Genomic DNA, 25,254 nt, shown 5'->3' on the forward strand with positions numbered 1-25,254 from the left:
GAGTGGCTCTAGTCAAAGACCTGAATCCTACAGAGATGCTGCATGCATGACCTTAAAAAAGCGGTCAAAATTTTTATTTCCTTTGTATTGAAGTTAAAACAAAAATGTATAATACTAAATTAAAAATGAAAAAAAAAGACAAATGCTTTGAATGCAAGTTGTGCATATCGCTGCATGATCCCCAGCTGTACGCTTTCAACTGAGTTTAGGTCATATTCTGAAAAGAAACATGGCATATTTATTGCAACATTACTGCATTATGTGCCATAAGATCGCAGATGCAGCGCATTGAAAAAAGCATATACTCTGAATAAATCCCCTAAAAACGATGTTTATCGAAGAGGTTGTAAAGCGCTCCCATCAGTTGAGCCATTTACAAAAAAAAAAAGCTGAGTTTTTACCTCGTCTTTTAAGTTTTCTTTCCTTCCTTCCTCTTTTTGAACATATCATACTCTGACACTTTTCCTCTAATGGAGATTTATGAAGTCGCCCAGATGCCTGTAGCGTTTAAAACTTTTGGATCTCACAAATGAGATAGGAACTCTCTCCATAATGTATACGGAGGGCTGGAGCCGGTACAGGCAGTTTGAACTTTAATCTCTCTTATGTGTCATCAGCGCATACACACAGTCTCCCATCTGTCATTACGAGACACATCAGAGGAAAAGAGGAAGAGCTGAGAAGAAAGACAGAAAAACGGACGAGGGGTTGGGTGTTTCTGTGACCTGGTTACATAACACACACACACACACACACACACACACACATATGAATATTATTGAAATTCATATTATTATTTATTTGAATTATTTTAAAAAAACTATACACACACACACACACACACACACACACATATATATATATATATATATATATATATATAATGTACTTATTTATGTATATTCAAATACACACACATGCATACATATATTTAATAAAAATGTTTTCCAGATACATATTATATAAACAAATATTCTATCTATTTGTAAGATATAGAAAAATACTGAATATATTTAATTATTAATGATTTTTATATAATGACTTATTTAAAAATAAATAATCTATCTATATCTGCCTATATAAAACACAGACTATTTAAAAAAACAATACACAAAATATTTTTGTATGAGTGTGTACTATTTAATTATTATGTTTATATAAATACACACAGACTGTATATATTTAGAAGATATTTACATGTATTTGCTTTTATTTATATTATATTATATTATTATACATAAATATATTTAATATGTAAACATAATGTCTTTCCTAAATATATGCATGCATTTGTTTGTTTTTACATACAGTATACATAATAAATGTACATTAAACACACTCATATTATGAAAACAAAACAGCACTAATACACACACACACACACACACACACACACACACACACACACACATATATATATATATATATATATATATATATATATATATATATATATTTACAAAATACCATTATTAGTAGTATTAATAGTTTGACTAAGGTTTTTTGCATTATCTTTTGTATAAATTACCAAAGTAGCTGTAAAACATGTTACTGAATTGTTTGTTGAATCTCGCCAGAGGGAAAGTTACAAAATTTAGGCATTCACAAAGAATCTTAAGGCAATAGCTCGGGCTCTTTGGGTGTCTTTACTGCGCGTAACGTCAGCGGCTCATGAATAAATCATCAGCAACGCACCGAACATGACTGGTGTTAAAATGAGATTATGAAGATGGAAGTTCTCTCTCCGAGCGTAACATTTGAAGTGTGCCAAACCAGCCGCTTTTTGCGAGAACGTACCACGGACCGAAAAAGTAGAGCGCTTCAGGAAAAAAAAAAAAAAAAAACTCAAAAGAATCCCATCTCAACATAAAGCATTCATTTAAAGTGCTCTGGACCCAGTCGGTTTGCAATTATTATGAGAACGCCGATTTTGTAGAGCACCAGAAAACTTTACACTCTTTTATCCAACAAAATCCATAAATATTGGACAGATAAAGCCATGAATATACATGAAAGCGTGTTTTATTTTGGTGTTATTTCTTCACTCATACCCTCTTGTCAGGACGCAGCCGACAATCAACTCTCTTTATGTATACTTGACACATTTTGAAGGGTTCTCAAACTTTCAGCGCTTTCAGATCCTTATTTAATTTTCTATTTTAATAACTGTCACAGGCACTTGCGCTTCATCATGCTGTTCGGGAAAAGAATAAATGTCCTCAAATTTCCCGAGTCCTGTTTGTTAAATAAATCAAGCCAAATGTTCATCCTCACACTGATACTCAGCCTTTCTAATTATGTATGTGATTTGTTTGAACAGCCTCGACTGATGCAAATGCGGAGTCTATTTACATGCAGCAGCACAGAGCTATATTCCACAAAGTCGTACACACAATATTTATACGGACGAGGTGCAGGTTTTCCTTGCCGGAGTTGTTTTGCATGCGAGGCCTGGAGAGTTTTGCATGTTCTTGACCATTTCGCTGCAGTGAAACCGGTGCCTATAAAAAGCCTATAATCGCCAATGCTATTCCATTTCACAGCCAGCGATCATGTTACTGAATTTGAATGCGGAAAGAGTCTAACACAGGGTTTAGGCTCAGATAAATCTTGCCGTTGCGCTCGTATATTCCTTATTGGGGAGCTTGCAGGTAAGAGATAAGGTACGAGCGCACTGCACAGATGGCTGCGAACAAAAAACATGTTTGTTTTTTTCCACTGAGAGACGGAAACAAACAGGTCGGTCGAACAGAGTGAAATTTGTTAATATAAAATGATCTTATTCTCAAACACACTGTTTAAATGACAGCAGGGGACGTTTATCTCAAATATGGCAACACGGGAGACCTTTTCATATCAAACGTGATGTTTTAGATGTCTCCTCTATTCAGCCGTTAGATTCAATGACGGGAAAAGGGAGACTTCCGATTTTTTCTATAGCAGGGTTTTTGAATTGTTGGATGTCAAGGACCCCTGAAATTAGACATCCTTTTTAAAATATAACAGCGGCTGCATATTCCTGTGCACATAGACCCATTTGTATGCGGTGTGACAAAAATACAGATACTGCGTGATATTATATAAATATAATAACTGGATGTTTTTGTCATCATATTAAACCAAAAATATTATATAAATATGTATTTATTTATATAAATATATATATTTATATTTATATATATATATATATATATATATATATATATATATATATATATATATATATAACTGGATGTTTTTTTGTCATCATATTAAACCAAAAATATTATATAAATATGTATTTATTTATATAAATATATATATTTATATATATATATATATATATATATATATATATATATATATATATATATATATATATATATATATATATATCAGTTAATAAAAAATACGGTATTTAACTGTGAATGTAAGTAAAAACCGTGAAACCTTAAATGTTGCAAACAATATTTTTTATGGTAGTATTCTGTCAACCACAGCCAAATATATATACACAGTATATTATTTTGTTTATTAGTTTTTTTACACTATTGAAAAAAATAAAATCACGAATAAAAAATTATGTAAGAGTTACATTAAAAAATGGCTGTGGTTGACAGAATTCTACCAGAAAAAATATTGTTGAGACATTTTAGGTTTTACGGTCTTAACATTTACAGTTAAATACCGTATTTTTTTATTAACTGATATACTGTTACCATACCAACAGTGAAATCTGTTTTGTATATTTAAAATACACTGGTAACCAGCAAATGCAGGTGGTGATGAGAAAGTCACATGATGAACCACATCGCATAAAGCATACTGAAATATGCGATAAACATTCATTTACAGTTTAAAATAAAGAAGTTTTTGTCCATACAATGAAAGTTCTGTTGGAACAACTGGTCGGCCATTTTTATTTGAGGATCTTACTGACTCAAAGTCTGTACACAGGGCACACATGCAGACATGCAAACGGGAAGTTTGGAGATTCAAGCTGAGGCTCTGAAGAGCCAGCTGGACCGGAGAGCTTTTCCAATCCCTGGCTAAGACGAGCCACCGTGCCTCAGCTGGGAACTGCGCTGCATATCTGACCTGGCACTGACGCCAGGTACAGGTCCGTGATCCGACAGCCGACGACCAAGACCACGGAACAGCTTTTAGAGCCTGGTGACTCTAATTCAGAAGTGACACCAGCTGGATCCCTGACAGGAAGTCGGTGAGGAAGTGACCCGGGAGCGGCGGGAATGAGCCGGGGTCCCAGATGGAGCAGCTTGAATACAGTGACACGACCTGTTCTTAAGCGGAGTAGCACTTAGCAATCTCTTTGTTTTGATAGCTACAATATTTATATCTCAGAATATGCATTAAAGCGAAGAAGGACACCAAGAAACACAAGGGTAACGAGGTCAACAATGCTTTAACTGATTTGTTAACAGGGGTTGCGAATCTTCTCTATACATGTGAAGTAAAGATATACATGCCGGTTTTTTTTTTCGCTCCATTTATCTTCCCTCAAGTTTATTTTTCTCACCTTCTTGCCTCTTACCATTAAGACGGTTTTTAATTGAACTACAACACTGTAGTCTCATTTCATTTTGCTGGGTACATATTTTAATTTAATTGATGTCAATGTCACCGCAGTCATAAAGGCCAGACTGAATTCCAGCAAGAGCCGAGTCAGTGAATGCAGATGGAGAATGCTGGTAATGAGAGAGCGCAGAAATGAGGCTCTGCTTTGATAAGATGTTTACACTGAAATGTGTGTGTGTCTGTGTGTGTGTGTGTGTGTGTGTGTGTGTGTGTGTGTGTGTGTGTGTGTGTGTGTTATTACAGCGCTGTAAACTGAGCTCCAAGGTCTGGAGGGCAGAATGAAAGCGTGGGAGAGCAGCTCCGAGCTGCTGAAACATTACAAATAAGGTATTCGCTTGAAAAGAATTCTTTTTTAATTCTGTTGTAATTTTTTGTTGAAGCGCAGGAGTTGGACCTTGAGGCCGTCAGTCAGAAGTTACAATCTGCCGCCCCCCGGATTTTGGGAAAGAGAACATTAGACCAAATCAAATGAGATAAAATTCGACATCATGTGGTACGAAGGCCAGTTACTGTTGCACATCGTTTTTAAACAAATCTCAAATCCCAAATATTACAATTTTGTGGCTCATCCCACAAGCATAAAACGTTTCTGATGCGTCTTAATGTTATTATTGTTTCAGATTGCATGAGTCTAATATTTCAAGATATTACTGTCATCAAGATATTACAAAAACAATGAATTATGCGTGTGAAATTTCGAATTATTTATGCAATCCCTAACGTGGCTTGGGGAAATATTAAGTGTTTTTTCTTTGTTTGTCTGTTTAAATATTATATAAAAAAAAAACTCTATATAACGTACCGCATTTAATACCAGCATCCTAGCAACAACTGAGCAATACGCTATACGCCTTTCAGAACATCTTAGCAACCGCACAGCAACACTCTGGCAAGCGTTCAGAACACCTAACGTCATGCAGCAACATTTGCATGGAAAGAAGCACTACCGTTTTCTTCAGAAAATATAAAAATCTAGTTTTGTCTCTTCCACTTTGCCTTTCTACATTTCAAACATGATTACACAGACCGCATTTTACATTTACAGCATACATCTAGAGAAACGCAATGATGTTGCGTGAAGACAGTACTGAATGTAAAGCATATATATATTATATATATATAATGTCCTTCAACCAATACATCTGTATTGGTCGTTTTTACAAATCACTGAAATGCGACCCATCAAAGCATATACTACAATTACGTCGGCTCTATGCTGTTTTGTACTGTTTTATCCGCTTCGTAATTTGGGCCCTGTGTAGCTCAGTCTGTGCAGAGCATTACGTTACACAATGAGATGAGCACAGATTCGAACCCCAAAAGCGCATATGCTCCCGAAACGTAAATGTGCTATCATTTATGATTTTGCAGGATTTTTGTAACGGTAGGTTTAAGTGTGAGTACATGTATAAAGGAATTATACACAGTAAAATATGTTTTAAATACCATGAGATCCACACATAGCATTTAAACAAAACACGCATTTTGACTGGCATTGACTGTCATACGTCACTCTATGACGACAGACGCAACACAACGTTATTTTTATACCTTCTAAAGGGTGCTTAACTTAAAAAATTCAATATGGGGCGTATGTGGCAGGTCATATGTATATATATATATATATATATATATATATATATATATATATATATATATATATATATATATATATATAAAATATATATATATATATATATATATATATATGTGTGTATATACAGTATACATATATATATATATATATATATATATATATATATATATATATATATATATATATATATATATATTTTTTTTTTTTTTTTTTTTTTTTTTTTTTTAAGTGTTTGTAACATTGTTCAGTTGTCACATTTTTACTTCCTCACTATCATAGCCAAGAATCCAGGTCTATTAAGCATGGCCAGTCAAAAACAACTCTACTCACGCAATCAAAAATAAAAAAATAAAAGACATCCGCACCGCATGAGCTCAAAGCCGAGGTACGGATACCGAGCATGAGCACAGGTAAAACATACTCTGTTATTCACTTCTGTTTACTGCATCACACACAAACAGCTCATGACAGGACAGAAACAGATGAAAGAGTCTTTTTGTGCTCACAGACTCCATACTCCCCGAACAACAAAAGCTACTGTTTCTCTACAACCATCCGCTGGTGTGACAGCACAGACACGTCCATTGAATTCAGACCAAATAAAAGACAAGATGTGACTGTGAAAGCGTACATTTGCCTGGCTTTACTAGTTTTGATGAAGCATCTTGACATTGCTTTATTCTCTCTTTCATGAGGATATACAAATGGGGCTGATTGAGCTGAAAGCATCACTGTAGAAAAATACAAGCTTATACATACAATTGTTATATGAACCTCAATATTTTATGTTTGTGTGTGTATATATATATATATATATATATATATATATATATATATATATATATATATATATATATATATATATATGCCCCCTTTGATGCTGGGTTTCATGACCATCAAAGTAAACTTCTCTCTCAGCTCTCCAGTGTCCTCTAGTGGCCAGAGGACCATAAATTGGGTCTGGCAGAGGAATACAATATTGAAAATTGAATCAAAGGTAATGAAACTTGGACAAATTAAAAAAAGAAAATCCTAATACAAGAAGTAGCCTAATCGCTCAAAAACTCCGTAAGTTCAGCAAGTCATACTAATAAGCTGGACTAACGAGCTGTTTTGTTGAATCGACTGCTGCTCATTTGTTCTCAAATCTTGAAGCTGTGATAAGCCTTAAATCTTGATGGCAGGCTGGACCTTGGACACAGAGACTACACGAATTGTAATTCCACCGAGGGTCCGTGTGAAAAACAACATAACAAGCCGAGGAAACTAGAGACTGAGCTGGTTGAGTTGAGTTCAGAAGGTTAGCAGCTAATCATTAACTTGTTAATAAGTGGTGGATGCAGTCATCTTTTGCCTTCATTACCAAAAAGAAGTACAGGGCCGCCTCCGTACTTTATGATAACAACATGGTCGTGGATAATTACGATGAAATTTACATCACTTACAAATCTATACGATAGCGTTGAGATGTTTTTGGGTCATGTATGGTGTTCTAGTATACTGTGGAGTACAAAGCAACGCCGTGGTACATCTGTTTCTTATCACATTAAAAATGCACTGTTATAGTATCTAATAATTTGATAGATTGAAATGGTACTGAAATTCATAATACCCTGGTATTGGAATGAAACTACTATCATTTACAAAAACAAAGTATCATGGTATTATCTTATGACACTGTCAATAGCGCACTTATTTTGAAGGGATTGTCTTTTAATGCACTGTAAAGAATGCTATTATGTTTTACAGTACATATGTTTTAAGAAAGTAGTAAATATCAGGTAATAATGGACTTACCATGAGTTAAGTTTAGATTTTAGGCTTAAGTTCTGGCTTAGCTACACCTTCAGTAAAAAATATTAAAATGTAATGATTTAAGAAAGAGCAAAAACTTGTTTTTACTATGTACTCTGACATGCTGCAATAATTTTAACAGGACCCTTAATGATTACTGTACAGTAAAAATTTTACTTTTTCAAGTGAAAAAAATAGTCATCCTTTAATTTACAGCGGAAAACCATAAATTTAACATCCTTTTTGACACTATTTTTTTTTTTACTGTAATTTCTTCTCCTTTCCTATTACATTACGGATTTGGTTTGTTAAATTAGTATTTAAAGCCGGTTTGTATTACCAGATAAAGGTGAAAAACAGATTTTAGTCATTTGGTGTATAATTACGGTGAATGAAATATAAAAATTCTTACTGTAAATTTTACTGCAAATTTATTTTTATAGCTATGTGCCATGTCAAAAATTGTACTAAAATTTGTGGTGCCCAAAACAAGACTGCTGGGTCTGAATTGGCAAGGACCTTAGTGAAACACCATTGTCACAGATGTAATTTTTTTGGTATCTTTGTATTTTCTTGTTACTGTTATGGCACGTTTCTTTTAAGAACTGTTGACCTGGAAGGTTCTCTAAAGACCTCTTCCTATGGCTTCGCTATTAAAACCTCCCAATCGAAACCTTTATTTTAAGATGGCAATCATAAAAAATAAATTATATAACAATTTAAAGAAAAGCTATTCAGGTTTTTAAAATAAACAACCGCAACTGACGTGTCCAGATAAACGTACGTTAGAAATTGTATGCTGTAGCAGCGGTGGCCCGATTCTACTCATTCATGTTTAATGAGGATGGCATATTCCCCCAAGCTCTGTAATTACCTGAGTCATTTACCTAAAATATAGAAGGACTGTATAATTCCCAGGGGATCTGCTTTTGTCTCCCTTTGCCTCATTAGGGCGAGTACACAGATCTCCAGCGGTGGAGCTCATTGTAAGAGCTTAAGAAAGCCAAGGCAGGTAATTGGGAGGTCAGCTCAAGCTCTGAATTCCTGCGTTTGTGTTCCTCTGTTCGGTTTCAACACCGCGTGCTGCGAGTCTTTAGCTCACACACACTGGCATTGAAATCTCTTGAAGTGAGGTCAAACTCAATGGAGAGGAAGGCAGCAAGACGAAATTGAGATGACAGCTAGAGTGCAGGAACTAAAGAGACAGACCTCAGGTGTTTAGCATCAAACACTCCACTTCTGCATGCTCACATATTCATTGTTGATCCTGATGGAGGGGTTTTTCTCGAACGGTTTAAGCAGAAATAATGGTAGGGGTTTTTTGTTTTTTAGCCAAGCAATTAGGAAAATGCATACGCTACCATTCAAAGGTCTGGGGCCAAGTCTTTTACGAGAAAGGGTTCTTTTCAATTCTTTTATTCAGTTGCATGCATTAAATGTGTCAAAAAGCGACTAAACGCTTTTATGTCACAATGGATTTCTGTTTCAAATAAATGCCGGCTTTTCTGTGCATCAAAGATCATAAAAAAATGAATCACGGTTTTCACAAAAGCGTTTGAAATGTTCTTTGTGCGTCAAATCGGCATATTAGAAGGATTTCTGAAGGATAATGTGGTGCTTAAGACCGAAGTAATGTTGCTGATAATGACTTTTTAAAATGTAAATAATAATTTCACTCTTTTAATGTATGTTTGATTAAATGCAGCCTTGGTGAGCAGAATTCCTTTTTTTTAATTGTACGGACCATAAACGTTCGAACAGTATATTCGGTATATTTACTGTTTCATTGATTAAATGATAATTATATCATATTAAATAGTTCAATTAAATAGCATATGCAAAGGACATTTAAAGGATTTTAAATGAACGACGTGGAGGCTAAGAACCACCTGGAGCTAAGCGGAAGTGCATTTATAATCCTTCAATGCACGGCTAACCGTTGATTATCCCGATTATTCCATGATCATTCTCCAAGTTATAGACAAGTTAAAAACAACACTGCTCTTGCAGCGCAATATTGGGCCGAAAGGGTAAAAAAAGACGGTTATTTTCATCAGTTTGCGCGCGTTAGCTAAAAATTCTACTCACTTTAAATCAGACTCAGAGATTAAATAGTACGGTGAGATCACATTTATTTGTATAAATTATGCCATTTGTTTGAAATTATTATTGTTTGGGGGAGAGAGAGTGTTACCTGCATCTGTGCGTGTCTCTGCAAACAAGCTCTAACTGTTTACTTCACAAATGAGTTGTGTTTGTTGAGAAATATAATGTAGCAATCTAGTATCTCTAGGCTATTTTATTAACATTGGTTGCAGGGCAGCGTTGGAACGCTTGTGTGTGTGTGTGTGTGTGTGTGTGTGTGTGCAGGGCAGTCTGCAATCTCTCTCTCTCTCTCTGTGCATCAAAGCAGTGCATTAATATGAGAACGATGAATAAACTGACTTGGAACTATCTGTGCATTAAATAGTTTTACTGCATATCTGGCAGCCAATCAGAATCAAGTATTCTGACAGACCATGGAATAAATTATATATATATATATATATATATATATATATATATATATATATATATATATATATATATATATAAATAAGCTTTACATTTAAGCTCTTCCATTATGTGAATCTATATACATCACCAGTTCAATACTTTTGTTCTACCATCTAATTTACCCAATGCAGTTTCATCATTAAGCTCAGGCAGTTGGTCAGAAAGCCCTGGAGAACCAATCAAAGTTCACCTGGAGTTACCCAGATGAGCAGGAAACTTTGCTTGTAGGTTTAATGGCTAAAATGAACAACTCGCTATAACAAGCCTGGATCAGCAGTGCTCTAATTAATATTCTGACACGTAAAAAAATAAATCATTTGAGGTAACTTGCTGAGAATCATTCACAAACACTAGATATCTATTTAGCGCTGATTATTTTACTTAACATTGTATCTGACACTGCCGTGCTAGATTATTAGAGTCTTAGATCTGTAATGTCACTCTTGTGTGATTAGGCGCTTGATGAGACGTGCAGCTCTACAGGATGTCTACCGGAGAGACAGCAGACGGGGATTGTCGGTGACAGTGCAGTCTTCTGTTATTTACACAAAAGTGATGAAAAAAGATGTCTATGTTGAAATCACAGGTATGTCACGGTAACAGTTTTTCGCATAAAGACATTTTTATTACCCCAAAACACCCCCTTAAGTAGTGCTGTGTAGCGTTGTAAGATATGACGCTGTGTTAGTGGAATGGAACGGTTTGAAACTTTATAGTTTTATAGTTTTGTATTTTTTAACCTGTATATTAGCCAATGTCCTTATTCATGGCATCGTATTTAAATGGAAATTATTTGTTTAAAAATAATAATAATTCCAAAAAAATTCAAGTTTTATTTAAACTGAATGTTCTATTCATGTTAAATATTAAAATAGAATAGAAATGACTTAGAATACTTATGTGTATATTTGCACTATATATTGTTGTCTAAAATGCATTTTTCTTTACTCTCTTTAACACCATTGTGCTAAAAAAAAAGTGACAGCTAAAGGAATAGTTTAACTCAAAAATGATAATAGCATTACATCACTAGTTCACCGATGGATCCTTTACAGCAAATGGGTGCCGTGAATCGAAAAGCTGCATATTTGATAAAACAAATCTATAAAAAGACACATGAATTTAATTTGTCACTTCTGGTCAAAATATGATTCCATAATGCATAATTACACTTCCTCCAGTGAATATAAAATCAATCTCTTGTTGTCTTCTTGCATTAAATTGTACAGACATTTCTTTAAGACTGTTGTTGCTTGATTTGTACATATTTCTCTCCTGATCCAGATTAAATTCACTTTCCCTGGAGAAAGCAACACCCAAATTTTCATATTTGGGTGAACTGTTCCTTTAAGGCCATAACTTGCCATTTGATTCTACCCTTTAAAGGTCTGTTGACACTAAAACCAAAAATGATAGCTAATAACGTTTTAATAATCTATGGGAACGGAGAAGTCCACAACACAACTATAACGCAGAAACAAATACAGTTTGAATCACTATCAGACAGTTTCTTTTTTACAGCTGTTTAATGACACACAGAATGTTAGCATCTGTTAGTATGTATTAATCTTGGTATGAACAAGCCTTAAATATGAACATATTGCCGGCCCGCTTGCCTTTTGATCTGAATGAAACTGCAAATTCATTCTTTGCTGCTTTTGAAACATTAAAAGCCCACAAACCCTGCTTCAATGAAATCAACCAATCACCAGAAGGGTTAGAAAAAAATAGCTGAACAAATAAGGTTAAAAAAAATAAGTGTATATAAGAAAATGAAATTTTTTGACTTTTTGATTTTTGACCTTGCATGCATGTCAGCCTCTTATTGGGAACTTCCAAAGCCAAAATATGAATATTTCATAACCCATAGGGGCACTTTAACCCTGTTGCTTTTAACCACAAAACATGCTGTACACGCACTAACTGCTAGGCCAAGCACTGCGGCTTGTTTTGTAAAATAAGCTGCATTCAAGCTAAACAGTTAGAACATTAAATATAAAGCTCTCACTGAACAGTATAATGGGAAATTACTTCCTTGAGGTGCAAACTCCAACATTAATCACTAGATGAAGTGGTTTTAGGCTCCTTCCAGTTCTGTTAAACAAACTTCTTTAATATTGGATGAGAAAATACGGTTCGCTCAGTTTCTACCTTTATAGCCACAGAACACAATTATTAATGATATTTGCCCTCATCCCTCCAACTCACCCTTTGCGTTTCTGCCAGAAAGCTGCTACAGTCCCTCGAGATCCAAAATTCTGCTTCTCAAGAATTTTTCACACAATGTGTCTTTCTTTCTCGAGTCTCTAGTTTCCCGTAGCTGCCATTGGCACGATCAGGCTCGTGTTAGCAACCAACAGACTTGCCCCCTACTGCTCACTGCCATTATCAAACCATATTTCCAAACTTGTGCAGTGTGGGACTCTTTAAACAGTTCTGTCTTTAAAAAAAAGCATAAATAAAACACCACGGGCTTTAATGTTTGAATAGCACAGACCTGTGACCCTTTGTTCGTTATACACTCCTAGGAAAAGTTTCTAAGAGCAGTTTAGTTCTATCTTTTATAATACTTCAGCTGAAATGCCGGCCCTGAATACATGGGTGAATGTGAGCGGTAGGCAGAAGGTGAATGAGGAGGCCGTCCCTCTGTGTATCTTCTGAGTTTAGATAAACAATATATTTGCATACTTATTTATCCAGGGCAGATATGGCTTAGATTACCAGCCATTCAGCCCAAAAGAAGGAAAACAGACTTTTATTGGGACATTATTTCTATTATGCAGACTATCAGCTGCTTCTACGTGAGTCATCAGTCATCAGTGGGACTGTCACATTACAGATAGAAAGAGGTCAGACTGCCCTCAGCATCCCAAAAACAATCAAGCACAGACACTCCTCGCAGAAGAAATTTCGGAGAGCGCCTTCATGTGCGCAGATTACCGTTTCGCTAATTAAATAAATCATTCGTAAATATGCAGTTTTAACGTTTGACTCCACGGTTGCCTCCATCCTCATCAGATAAAATGAAAAAGTTCTGAAAAGTCGTGTGGCAAAAAAGAAGTTTAACTCTTCTCACCGAGAGAAAGAAAAGTAACGAGGCCAGAAGCAGTATAGGGGGGACCAGCGAACTAAAAGCGAACAAACAAACTTTAGGAAAGAGGATGCCAGAAGCGCTGCATAGGGGCCGAGCGAAAATAATAAATAAATACATAAATAAATAAGAGGAGGCCAGGAACGGTGTGTAGAGACTGGCCGAAAATGAATATATGAAGAGGAAGCCAGAAACAGTGTAGGAGCACTACTAACTAACTGTGAAAACATAAATAAGAGTGTAAGGATGAAAGAAAGAAAGAAAGAAAGAAAGAACAAGGAGGCCATAAACTGAGTAGGGGCAAAACTTAAAATAAAGCAATGGAAGGAAGGAAGAGACCAGTAGGTCGTTTCATAAAACTAGTTTCCTATTTCAGTTATCTGACTTGTTGTCACTAGATTTGGTTTCTGAAGGCAAAACTATCGCAGGTCAAACTTATGCTGAGAAACTAACCTGTCCAGAGAAGGCTGACGGTCAGGCTATACTGAGCTCCTCTAACACTGACCAATAGAAATGCATTGATGTCACCACTGGCTATCTCACACGCAATTTATACAGAAAATGCAGCCTAAATCAAATAGAAGTAATGAGAGGAATACACGTTTAACTCATTTGAGCTAGTAAGCACTGCTTGGATTGATTTACAGTTACTGCTATTCATTTCTAACATTTACAGATGAAAATATACCTGCATACATACACATCGAGGAAGATTGCGTTAACTTAAACTTAGGTTTATCAAACCTCTGGTTAGGTTATTTCATTTATTTACTTTAATCCCCACTTTTCTTAGTGTTTTTTTTACTACTGGTCTCAAGGCATACGTACCAGGGCTCACTTTTGATATTAGGTGTGCACTTGTTAACACTATCAGGTAGGCTTAGGGTTGTATTTGGTGTAGGGCATATATTTCCAACATGATAGAGCATTAACTTTTAGTGACAGTCCCTATATATAATTTGTTCAATTCTGAAACCAAAGCAACATAATAAAAACACAGTAATACCTACACCAACGTAATAAAAAATGTGCCAGGGTTCATGTATTAAACCTGTGTTTTAGTGCCACTCAGTGAACACTTCTCTTAGAAACTGTGGCGAAACGTGCAGTAGGGTACATAAAAATGGTGTTGCCCAAAAAGTGCACAGAGATACATATTTTTATGAGACCAGGTTGTTGTTGTTGTTGTTTTTTAATAAAACAGCCCGCTGGGGCCTGTTTCATAAAACAAGTTTAGCAAATAAGCCAGGCTTATTTCAGTTAGCCTGACCTATTTTGAACCAATTCAACTGACACACCAGCTGAAATAAACCTGGCTTATTTGGTACTTTTGTTTTATGAAACAGGCATCATGGGTGCTTTTCCCAAATCCAATGTTAATTAACTATGGTTGTTAGTTTTACTGAATTCTATAATAATGAACTTGCGACTATAGCTGCTTTTTGGGAAATGCACCCCAGAACAGTGAAGGGGCACAACTAACTAACTGAACATACATAAATAGACTAAAAAACGCTGATTAACTAACTAAAAATAGATAAATGGAGACCAGAAACAGCGTAGGGGCATATAACTAACTTAGTAAAAACAATAAAAATTTAAATAATAAAAAAGATCAGTGTAAAGGGCAAAACTAACTAAAATATTTGGAAAGATGAGACCAGAATGAAATAGACAGAAAGAGTAGAAATAAAGAAAGAAATATATAATCTATGCTCAATTGAGAAGCACGCGTGTTTGTTTTCTCAACATTTTCACCCTAAACCTGAATATTCATCTAAATAACAACATGAAAGCCTCTTATGCGAGACCCTGACTTTGAAGAGTTGTATTTAAAACTGTCAGAGAGTGCAGCCATGAGAGGAATGTGGCACCAAAACACATCCAGACTCTAAAAACCACACTGAAAACATTTCCACTGCATTACATTGCATAATATCAAATCAAGTGGCATCCATTTGAAAATGAAAAAGGCACTTCAAGTAAAACATGTCACTCATACACTTGCAACCTTAAAACAAAACAAATAATAATAAAATAATAATAATAATAATAATAATAAATCAGCTTGCTTAAAAATATATGATTTTGATCAGACTCAAAACTCTTAAGACTTTTTAAACGTAGCCAAAATCTCCAAATACTTTCAAGGCCACTGTATAAAATGAGTTTGAATACTAATAAAGGGTGTATTGTAAAAATGAGAGGTGACCCTCTTGTCACTGTTTCTAGATGATCATCCATCTGGTCTGAAAATGAGTTGTCGCTGTGCGCTGTGGGATCTGGACTGTACCTTTAATAGTGAGAGTAGTTTACGCCAACTCGTCTGGTACCGTTTCAAAAGTTAGCGGAATACAAAACAAAGCCATTAAACAAGATTTCAAGTTGAATTTCTTCAGAAGCATCAAGGAGCAAAACCAACACCTGGGCAGAAGATGAGGGTCAGAAGGCTAATAATGACTCAAGGGGAGTTTCTGGAAAGGCAAGTAAGATAGATGCATTGCTGGACGTTGGAAGAGGCGGAGGGCCGTGGCAGCGGTCCATGATAGTGGGGCAGGTGCTGCAGCCAAGGGGCCGCCAGGTCAGAGGACAAAGGTGTGAGGTCTGGACCCAAGCTGGTGGGTCAGAGAGAGCCAGCTGGCTGACCACACCGCACAGCTGAATGATTCAAAGGTTAAAATCAAACTGTGGAAAATGAAAAAGCTGAAGAAAGTGTAGGTGAGTACTCATTCTGTGCCATTATTTTTAAACACGCAAACATGTTTGAGCTGTTGACATAAAAAAATACATCATTCAAGATTTGAAAAAAAGTGCATTATATGATATCAACCATTGATATTTTAGTATACAGGTGCTGGTCATATAATTAGACTATCATCAAAAAGTTGATTTATTTCACTAATTGCATTTAAAAAGTGAAACTGGTATATTATATCCATTCATTGCGCACAGACCAATATGTTTGAAATGTAAATTTTTTGGATTTTGATGATAATAACCGACAACTAATGAAAACCCCAAATTCAGTGTCTCAGAAAATTAGAATATTGTGAAAAGGTTCAATATCGAAGACACCTGGTGCCGAACTCTAATCAGCCAATTAACTCAACTTAACACCTGCAAAGGCCTTTTAAATGGTCTCTCGGTCTAGTTCTGTAGGCTACACGATTATGGGGAAGACTGCTGACTTTACAGTTATCCAAAAGACGACCATTGACACCTTGCACAAGGAAGGCAAGACACAAAAGGTCATTGCAAAAGAGGCTGGCTGTTCACAGAGCTCTGCGTCCAAGCACATTAATAGAGAGGCGAAGGGAAGGAAAAGATGCGGTAGAAAAAAAGTACAAGCAATAGGGATAACCGCACCCTGGAGAGGATCGTGAAACGAAACCCATTCAAAAATGCGGGGGTGATTCACAAAGAGTGGACTGCGGTCGGTGCTTCAAGAACCATTACGCACAGACATGGGTTTCAGCTGTCGCATTCCTTGTGTCAAGCCACTCTTGAACAACAGACAGCGTCAGAAGCGGCTCGCCTGGGATAAAGACAAAAAAGGCTGGACTGCTGCTGAGTGGTACAAAGTTATGTTCTGCGACGAAAGTAAATTTTGCATTTCCTTTTGAATATCAGGCTCCCAAAGTCTGGAGAGGCACTAAATCCACGTCGCTTGAGTTTTCACAGTCAGTGATGGTTTGGGGGGTCCAAGGTTAACGCAGCCATATACCAAGTTTTAGACCACTTCATGCTTCCTGCTGCTGACCAACTTCATGGAAATGCAATTTCACTTTCCAACAGGTCTTGGAACCCGCACACAGTGCCAAAGCTACCAGGACCATGGTAGCCCTGTTCTTAATTGGCAAGCAAACTCGTCTGACCTTAACCCCATAGAAAATCTATAGGGTATTGTGAAGAAGAGAAAGATGCAATGTGCCAGACCCAACAATGCAGAAGAGCTAAAGGCCACTATCAGAGCAACCTGGGCTCTCATAACACCTGAGCAGTGCCACAGACTGATCGACTCCATGCCACTGCAGTAATTCAGGCAAAAGCAGCCCCAACGAAGTATTGAGTGCTGTACATGTTCATACTTTCCAGTTGGCCAAGATTATAAAAAAAAAAAATTCTTTTTATTGGTTTTAAGTAATATTATAATTTTCTGAGATTCTGAATTTAGGTTAGGTTTTCATTAGTTGTAGAATTCTAAAGTTCATTCTTTGGCAATTGGTGCTGCTTTTGAGCGTTAAAAACTCTTGATCACAGAAGGGATTTGGAAAAATGAATCATTAGTCCTTGAACAAGTAAGTTAAAAATTAAATGCATATTGTAAGAAAATGAAGTTTTTAACCTTTGCATGGATGTCAACCTGTTGTTTGGGGCTCCTAAAATCAATATATAAACCATTCAGAACCCATAAAAGTGAACTTTAAGCATTTTAGCTACACTTTTTGTCATTTTTAATAGTTTTTATAAATATGTCTAGCTGTTTTTTTTATTATTATTAAAATTAGTTTGTTTTGTAAAGAAGCACTGTAACTAGTACTTAGGATGTTTAACCATTTCAGTTTTATTTAAATTTTTCTCTAATATTTATATTTGATTTCATTTTGATACCATAAGTGGAAATTTACACCAGATGAAAAATGTTGCATCAGTCTTCATTTTCACATAGTTTTTTAGAAACAATTCTAATATGCACAAAAGCATTTATTAGCAATGTTGAAAACGGCTGCATAACATTGTTGTGGAAACGGTGATCATTCATTTCGTCAGGATTCTTTGATGAATAGAACTTTCAAAAGAACAGCATTGTTTTGTATTAAAAAATGTATTGCTTTTAATGAATCTAATGCATCTTTGCAGAATAAAAGTTTGAATGTATTGTGTTGGGGATTTTTTTTAACCTTCCTGACCGCAAACTTGTAAAGTTTAACAGTAGTCTAATAAAAATACTGAGGCAAGCGGCAGTTCTCTTGAGTAAATGCAAGAATCGGTTCTCTCTCCCTGTGGTTCAGTCTACTAAAATTAGTCAATTCATTTACTTTATATTCAGGATAAAAGACCGACCGTAAGCGAAAAAAAAAAAAATAGCACTGGGCGAGTGCAAGTAAAGGATGTTGAGTTTGCTTGAGGGAGAACACTTAAAAAAATGTTTTAAAAGCTTAAAATTTTCAGCTGAGAACAGATGCCCCGAGGATCAGGTCCAACACTATCAAAGTTCAGCCAGTAATGATGGATCTTACCGTAAACGCGAAAGCCCCCAGGAGCCAAAATGCATGAAACTCTTTAACAAGGTACCAGAGAAGATTCAACAAATATTAAGGTAGAATAAATGTACCAGTAATAGAACACAATTCAAATACTCCAGCAAAGCCCTGCAGCACTAAAAGACAACTCGGCAGCCGGGCGAAGTAAATGCAACCGCGCTATCATACTTGTATGCTAATAGACTGTGACGTACTGTTCCATTAGATTACTCTCTCTCAAGCTGTTCTTTCCAATCTGCTTCAAATCTAGAGTCAGACAGTGAACATGCCGGCTGTGTGGCCCGTCCATGTGAGGTCTCCAGCGACAGCAAACTGTGAACCTGCCATCTGAGGTGAACTAGCCTGAGGCGAAGTCCTCGCGTGATATTATTCATTCCAACGGTGGACAAAAGCGAGCCTCGATGCAGCAGCTCGAGGTCGGTTTTTATTTGAATATTTTTGAGCCACCGCAACCCCGCGAACATTTCATTTCGTTAAAGGAGAAGCCGAGCGCTCTCGACGAGAAGGCCGACTCCATTGACGAGACAGAAGCCCGTTATAGTGACAGTCTGAGGAGACAGAACACAAGTAAACGTCAGGCGTCTTCTCAAAGCTGTGAATATTTAGGGAGACACCTGCCTGCAAGCATTTGTCATCCTCAAGGCATTTTTGGTATTGTTAGTTTATCTTCCAGAAATAATTTCAGCTCCGTTTCCAGCTCAAAGGAACCGAAAAAACCCTGAGCACCTTCAGGAGGATGAGTCTGGATCAAAGACGAGAAGACATTGGGTGGTGGATCTCCAGGGAAAAGTTGACACGTTGAAGATAGGAAATCTGATTCTGCTACATCTTTATTAAACAGATCACCTCTTTCTTATATCCCGAGATCCAGGGGCAAAAACCTAATTAGAAAGAAACTGGAACAAAACAAAATCGTGTTACATGACAGAACCTAGATATGTGACAGAATTAATGATTTGAGATGAGTCGGTCTGAGGAGCTGACAGGCACGGAAAATCTTTATGACAAGTCAAACTTGGTTAGAGAGCTGAAAGCTTTTTGCGATGGATAAGTGGTCTGAATGATGTATTGTACACGTGTGTCCTCTGCTGAATGCATTTTACTCCCACGTGTCTCGGAGTTACTAAAGAATCAGACAGTATTCGGTTTTTTGTATTCGCAACGGGAAGCATTGAAATATAATAAAGAAATGCAATGTGTCATCTCATATTTCTTGACATTTCCAATTCACCCATTTTAAAATACTGGCCACCTTTTAAAATGGAAAATGAAGTGTTCTTGTTATTCAAGCGTCCATCTGTCCTTAATCACAGTGCTTATAAATAAAATAAGTGCTTCCGCTGATATTCAGAGTCATAATGTCGAATGACTCCTGTGGTGGAATGAATCACTGTAGTTACAATGATTTAAAGATAATCTCTAAACACGTGCAGCAAAACCTTCGCACCCGGAGCTGTCGTTTAAAAGTCAATGCTTCTACTGCAAGTGTCGGTGAAGAAGAACGGATGATTCTGACAGGGACAGTAATGTGAAATAATGTCTTAAGGTCACTGAAAAATATTCAAACAAATCTAAACAAACGCTCCAGCCACGGATGTACAATATTATGGGATTGTTGTAGATTTTAATTGTTTTTTTTAAGCATTAATTATATTTAATCACACTTAATACTGACAGTATACAATATATTTTTAAATTATTTTATGCATTGACCGTGATTTAATCAATAAAATATCTTTTAAACTGTTTATATTGTTGTATGACTAGTTTTAAGACTAATAAATCATGCTGTAAAACCCAATATTTCTTTTTACCAAAAGAAACGAGTTAATTTTTTTTGCAAACGCTACTAAATAACCGATTATATTAAGCAGAACTGAACGAGGCAGGTTTAGTTTTCCCAGCATGCTTTGCTTCGGACTGTTAAAGGAGAGTAAATGTTGAAATTAAGTGTTATTTTGTGTGCTCGGGCACAAGATTAATATAGAGGAGGGAAATTTAATAAGAAACAAATTATATATTCTCTTCTTGTGGACTAAGTTTTCACTCATAAATATTGGTTTTTAAACTTACATGGTTTAAGGCAATCAGTTTCCTCAGATGGTTCGAGTTAACTCATCGGCTTTTACAGCCCACGAAAACATTAGCTTTTTTTTTTTGTAGTTCACCTTGTGCGGGTAGAAAACATAATCTATAGATTTATTATAGATCTTCTTACCCAGTGGTCCGTTTTAGCTCAGACGCGAGACAAGATTTGCGACTTAGCTCTCGTAATTATTTCAACAAAACATTTTAAGAACCATTCTTGCCCTACCAAATATTTTATTTAGCTACCTTGCTGATAATCATAATAAGATTCTACTGAAATTTAATGTGCGTGCCTTAATATCTGGCATATCTCATCTATAACCAGCCACCAAAGAACCTGTGTGCTTAATATGCTCATGAAGCCTCTTGCCTGAAGAATACAATGATTAATTGGCAACATTAGGCCCCTTTTCGGGACTTATTCAACTAAAGACTTCTACATACTAACTGCAGTTTAAAATCTCCCTATTTTGTGGCTATATATAGCAATGGTTTCGGCCCAGATCCATCAGAGCGCATCACCTGAAGCACGCCGTTCTCGACGGGAATACGGTGATAGCCGCATTAAAGCCGTGCGCTACGCCAAGGGCCTTAAAGCTCTTGACTAATAGGCTGCAGAACCGTTCGTGTGAGAAAGTCTGAACCAAACGCGTGTAGAAAGGAGTTCATTAGGCCGTTAAAGTTACTCGATGCTCATTATCACGGTGTCCAAACGTGCATAAAGCAATAAAGTTGTGAATATTAAGCTTAGTGAATCATAAAAGCAAGACTGCAAAATCACAACGCAGCTGCGTGATACTTGGTATTAAGAGAGGAAAAATTATTATAATAACGGAGTTTCAATTGAATGGCTTATGTAACCTTAAACGCTTAAGCTCAAAGAACTGGATGAGTTTTCCAGCTCTGGTTAGACGGGTTAGAAGGAGGCCTGTAGAGAGAGGTCAGAAATCCAAACAGCAGAAGTAGTCATTGTATATTCTCCCGCTGTGTAAACTGCATGATTTTTTTTTTTTTTACTCTAGGTCCCCCCATCTCCAAGCAGCATTTGTAACCGCCATGACAAGACCATGCATAATTTAAACGGCACAAAACCACCTGCAGATAAGTTGGAGGTTTAGGTGGCCGAAGGGAGCCGGTGGATTGCTTGAGAAACCAATTTTTCAATTCTGTTTGGTGCTGCATTTTTAATTCCATTTTTGAACCACTAGAATCTCCACTGGTTGAGTCAACATTGCTGTGTGGAGATGGTCCGGGATTCTCAGGAGTGCAGGAGCTATACTTTTTTTTTTATATATAAAAAGTGATAGCTCACCCAAAAATGAAATTCTGCTGAAAATGTGCTCATGTACGGGGCCATCCAAGATTCAGAAGAGCTTGTTTTTGGAAAAAAGTAGCATTGCATCACTTGCTCTGCAGAGAATGGGTGCCGTCAGAAGTTTGAATTGCTGATAAAATACTCACAATAATCGAAGTAAATCAACTTTAGTTCATCGATTAACAATGTGACAATTATGATCTTTATTTTTGCCCTCATCGATGGTTCCTCTGCAGAGAACAGATGGCTTTATTATTTTTTTTTTACTGGAAGCAGCATTTTTATGGATTATGTTTAGTTTTTTTTAAACCAGGAATAACATTAAAACGCCATGATGGATTGTGTTCTTAGAAACAGCTTTTCTTTTCACATTACATGTATAGACTGTAATTACACATGGATTATTGTGATGTTTTTAAATCAGCTGTTGGGACTCTGACGGCACCCATTCACTGCAGAGCATCCAGTGGTGAGAAAGTGACTTAATGCTATAGTTCTCAGAATCTGTTCTGAAGAAACAACTTACCTGCATCTCGGAAGGCCTTAGTTTTGGAAAATCTTCATTTTGAAAATTCAAATATGAATGCTTTGCTTATATAGCCGTTTCATATTAGCTAATAGCATATTAACATTGAAAACACCCAGCAATACTTAATATAGTGTCAATCTAGACTTTAATGAATACTGGCCGCATGGAAACAGTCACAAACCATTTAGTGGTTTCTTTTTTTGTTCAGTCTTTTATTAAGCTTGAGGGCTTCATAAAAAGCTTTTAAATGTCTCGGTAGGTTTAAACACTCAAAGCTCAGCCTCCTCGAAAAATCAACATCTTTTGGGAATTCAAATGGCATCGAGTTCATTTCAAATTCAAGTCTTGAAGAAAAGATCTTCTCCCAACCTGGAACACAAAAAGACACAAAATCATGAACATTCAACGGGCATTCCCAACATATCCTTGTGTTTCAAGCGCAGCCTGTACCTGGTGCTTCCCCAGTTATCTGCCAGGCTCTCGGCTACGCTGCGCAACATCCAGAACGTTTTCAGCACTTGTGAACCATCCCGCAAAATAAAACACTGACCGAGCCAAGCAGAGCATGAACCTGGGGATACGTGCAGAAATTGACACATCATCATAACATCGAGTTCTAACCAAAGCCATCAAAGGATTTTACGGAGGTTGCTTGAAAGGTAACCATAGTTTCTGGCAAATTACCAGTTAATAGCAGGAAGTGAGAAACTGTTGCTTGCTGAAATTCTGCTGGTAGATAAAGCAGCTACATTATGCTGTCAAAAAGCTTTCCCCTTTGACATCCATTCAAAAGTAACCACACATCTTAATAAAAAAAAGCAAGGTAATTTTGCAGTTTGGTTACCAGGGTAAATTGCTTGGGTCATTGTACAAAAAAGGGTAGCATTTCCGTATGAATCCTTTTCGGAAATTAAAACCCAATGTGTCGAAACTCTGATGCACAACTTTGAGCTATTCATTTATCTTCCTTCTTATGCAACACTAAATTACCATTATTTACCACTGGCTGGCATGTTTTCATATCAGCGATGTTGTACCTAATTAAAAACTAAAAGGAAGCTGTATCGGCAATGCTGACAAATGTTTAAAAAAAACAAAACTGGTAATTCTAGAATAAGCAGAGATTAAGCCCAAGCGCTTCTAAACCAATAAGCCAGTGGAGCTTGATGTTAGAGGACAGCAGATGAACTTTCACTTTTAAGAAAAAAAATTAAATTAAAACCAAATCTCTAACAGTAATCTTTTTATATTTTTTACATATTAAGCATTTTATATTTAACAACTGACTCTTATGTGAAACCACATTAAAATGAGTATATTCCGCATGCATAGATTCATGCTGTATAATGATAGTAAACTTTTTAAAAGGCTATTTTTTAATGCCACAAATTAGGATATTAGAGCAATGACTTCTAGATCATGTTCCATGAAGATAGCTTGTACATTTTGTAAATATTTTAAAACTAATATGCACCGCTAAAGGACTACATTTGGACTCATTTAAAGATTTTTTTTTTTTTTTTTTTTGGTACCCTCAGATTCCAGATTTTCAAATATAGTTAAATCCAAGCCAAACACTGTCCTAACAAACCATACACCACTAGAAAGTTTATTCATTCAGCTTGAGGCAAAGAGGACACAGTAACGATAACGTTAACAGCGCTACATTCACAGGTCTTCCCTAACTAGGGTAGTATTGTTAAAAAGAATTGTCAAAACCGTTTTGACAGGCCATTAAGGTCTAGTATTGCGAAGCATATCTCCGGTTAAACACGCTTTACCTTTCTCCCAAAGCACGGAGAACGAAACGGCGGGTTGAGTCCCGTTTCCAGCAACCCCAATGATCCGTGCAGTGCGGTGTAAACCGGCGGCGCCGCGCGCGCTCTCCACCGCGGTCTGATACACTCCTCTGACCTCTGACCCTTCCGCCTTCACGCGGAGCGTTGAACCCAGCTCGTTGCGCCAGACGCCCGAGATATCACACGAGCCGGCCTACGGTGAGCAAACGATCGTTCAGGGTGGCACGCGTGACAAAATCACGATACGGATCCGTAACTTCTCTACGCTTAAAAGTCACATACCTTCATCTCCAGCGAGGACTCGTTCGCAGTCGTGGTCCGAGAAGCGATTAAAGTAACAAAAAGCGAATGCCACATTAAGGAGTTCATCTTGATCCAAAATGGCGGGGCAGCTCGGGTCATATTTCACGCTTCACCCTGCCTGAGGTAATCAAGTTAATTAATCTGCATATGCGGGTAATCCCATTATTGGTCTGTTTAAATTAGGGTTGCCTTTTTCTTTTTCCTTTATTGGAAACTACTAATTAGAATGACCAGAAGGAGGCACTGTTGACTCAAAATATACATATTTAATAAGCTTAGACAACATGAAATTAAATTATTAACAGTCGAGGTTAGTCACACTTTTTATACCAGCTAACACTTT

At 36.5% G+C, this 25,254-nt stretch overlaps 1 protein-coding gene across 1 annotated transcript; it reads right to left on the reverse strand.

Moving 5' to 3' along the window:
• Positions 1-23,000: 23,000 nt before the first annotated feature.
• LOC122353004 (avidin-like) lies at positions 23,001-25,051 on the reverse strand. The gene is made up of 4 exons (XM_043250837.1): positions 24,891-25,051; positions 24,591-24,801; positions 23,260-23,380; positions 23,001-23,178 (listed from the first exon to the last, which is right to left on the reverse strand). Exons 1-4 carry the CDS (start codon positions 25,008-25,010, stop codon positions 23,148-23,150), a joined length of 483 nt encoding a protein of 160 aa, XP_043106772.1. The 5' UTR covers positions 25,011-25,051; the 3' UTR covers positions 23,001-23,147.
• Positions 25,052-25,254: the final 203 nt, after the last annotated feature.

Source organism: Puntigrus tetrazona, chromosome 10 (assembly GCF_018831695.1).
Source record: "Puntigrus tetrazona isolate hp1 chromosome 10, ASM1883169v1, whole genome shotgun sequence".
Lineage (NCBI taxonomy): Eukaryota > Metazoa > Chordata > Actinopteri > Cypriniformes > Cyprinidae > Puntigrus > Puntigrus tetrazona.

Bases quoted from the DNA above. Each gene is read 5' to 3' on its own strand.
- LOC122353004 (XM_043250837.1), bottom strand. From the start codon at position 25,010: ATGACCCGAGCTGCCCCGCCATTTTGGATCAAGATGAACTCCTTAATG. The intron at 23,381-24,590 runs GTAAAGCGTGTT...ACGTATCCCCAG, and splicing joins CTCCGTGCTTTGGGAGAAAG to GTTCATGCTCTGCTTGGCTC. The intron at 23,179-23,259 runs GTACAGGCTGCG...TTTGTGTTCCAG, and splicing joins GATAACTGGGGAAGCACCAG to GTTGGGAGAAGATCTTTTCT.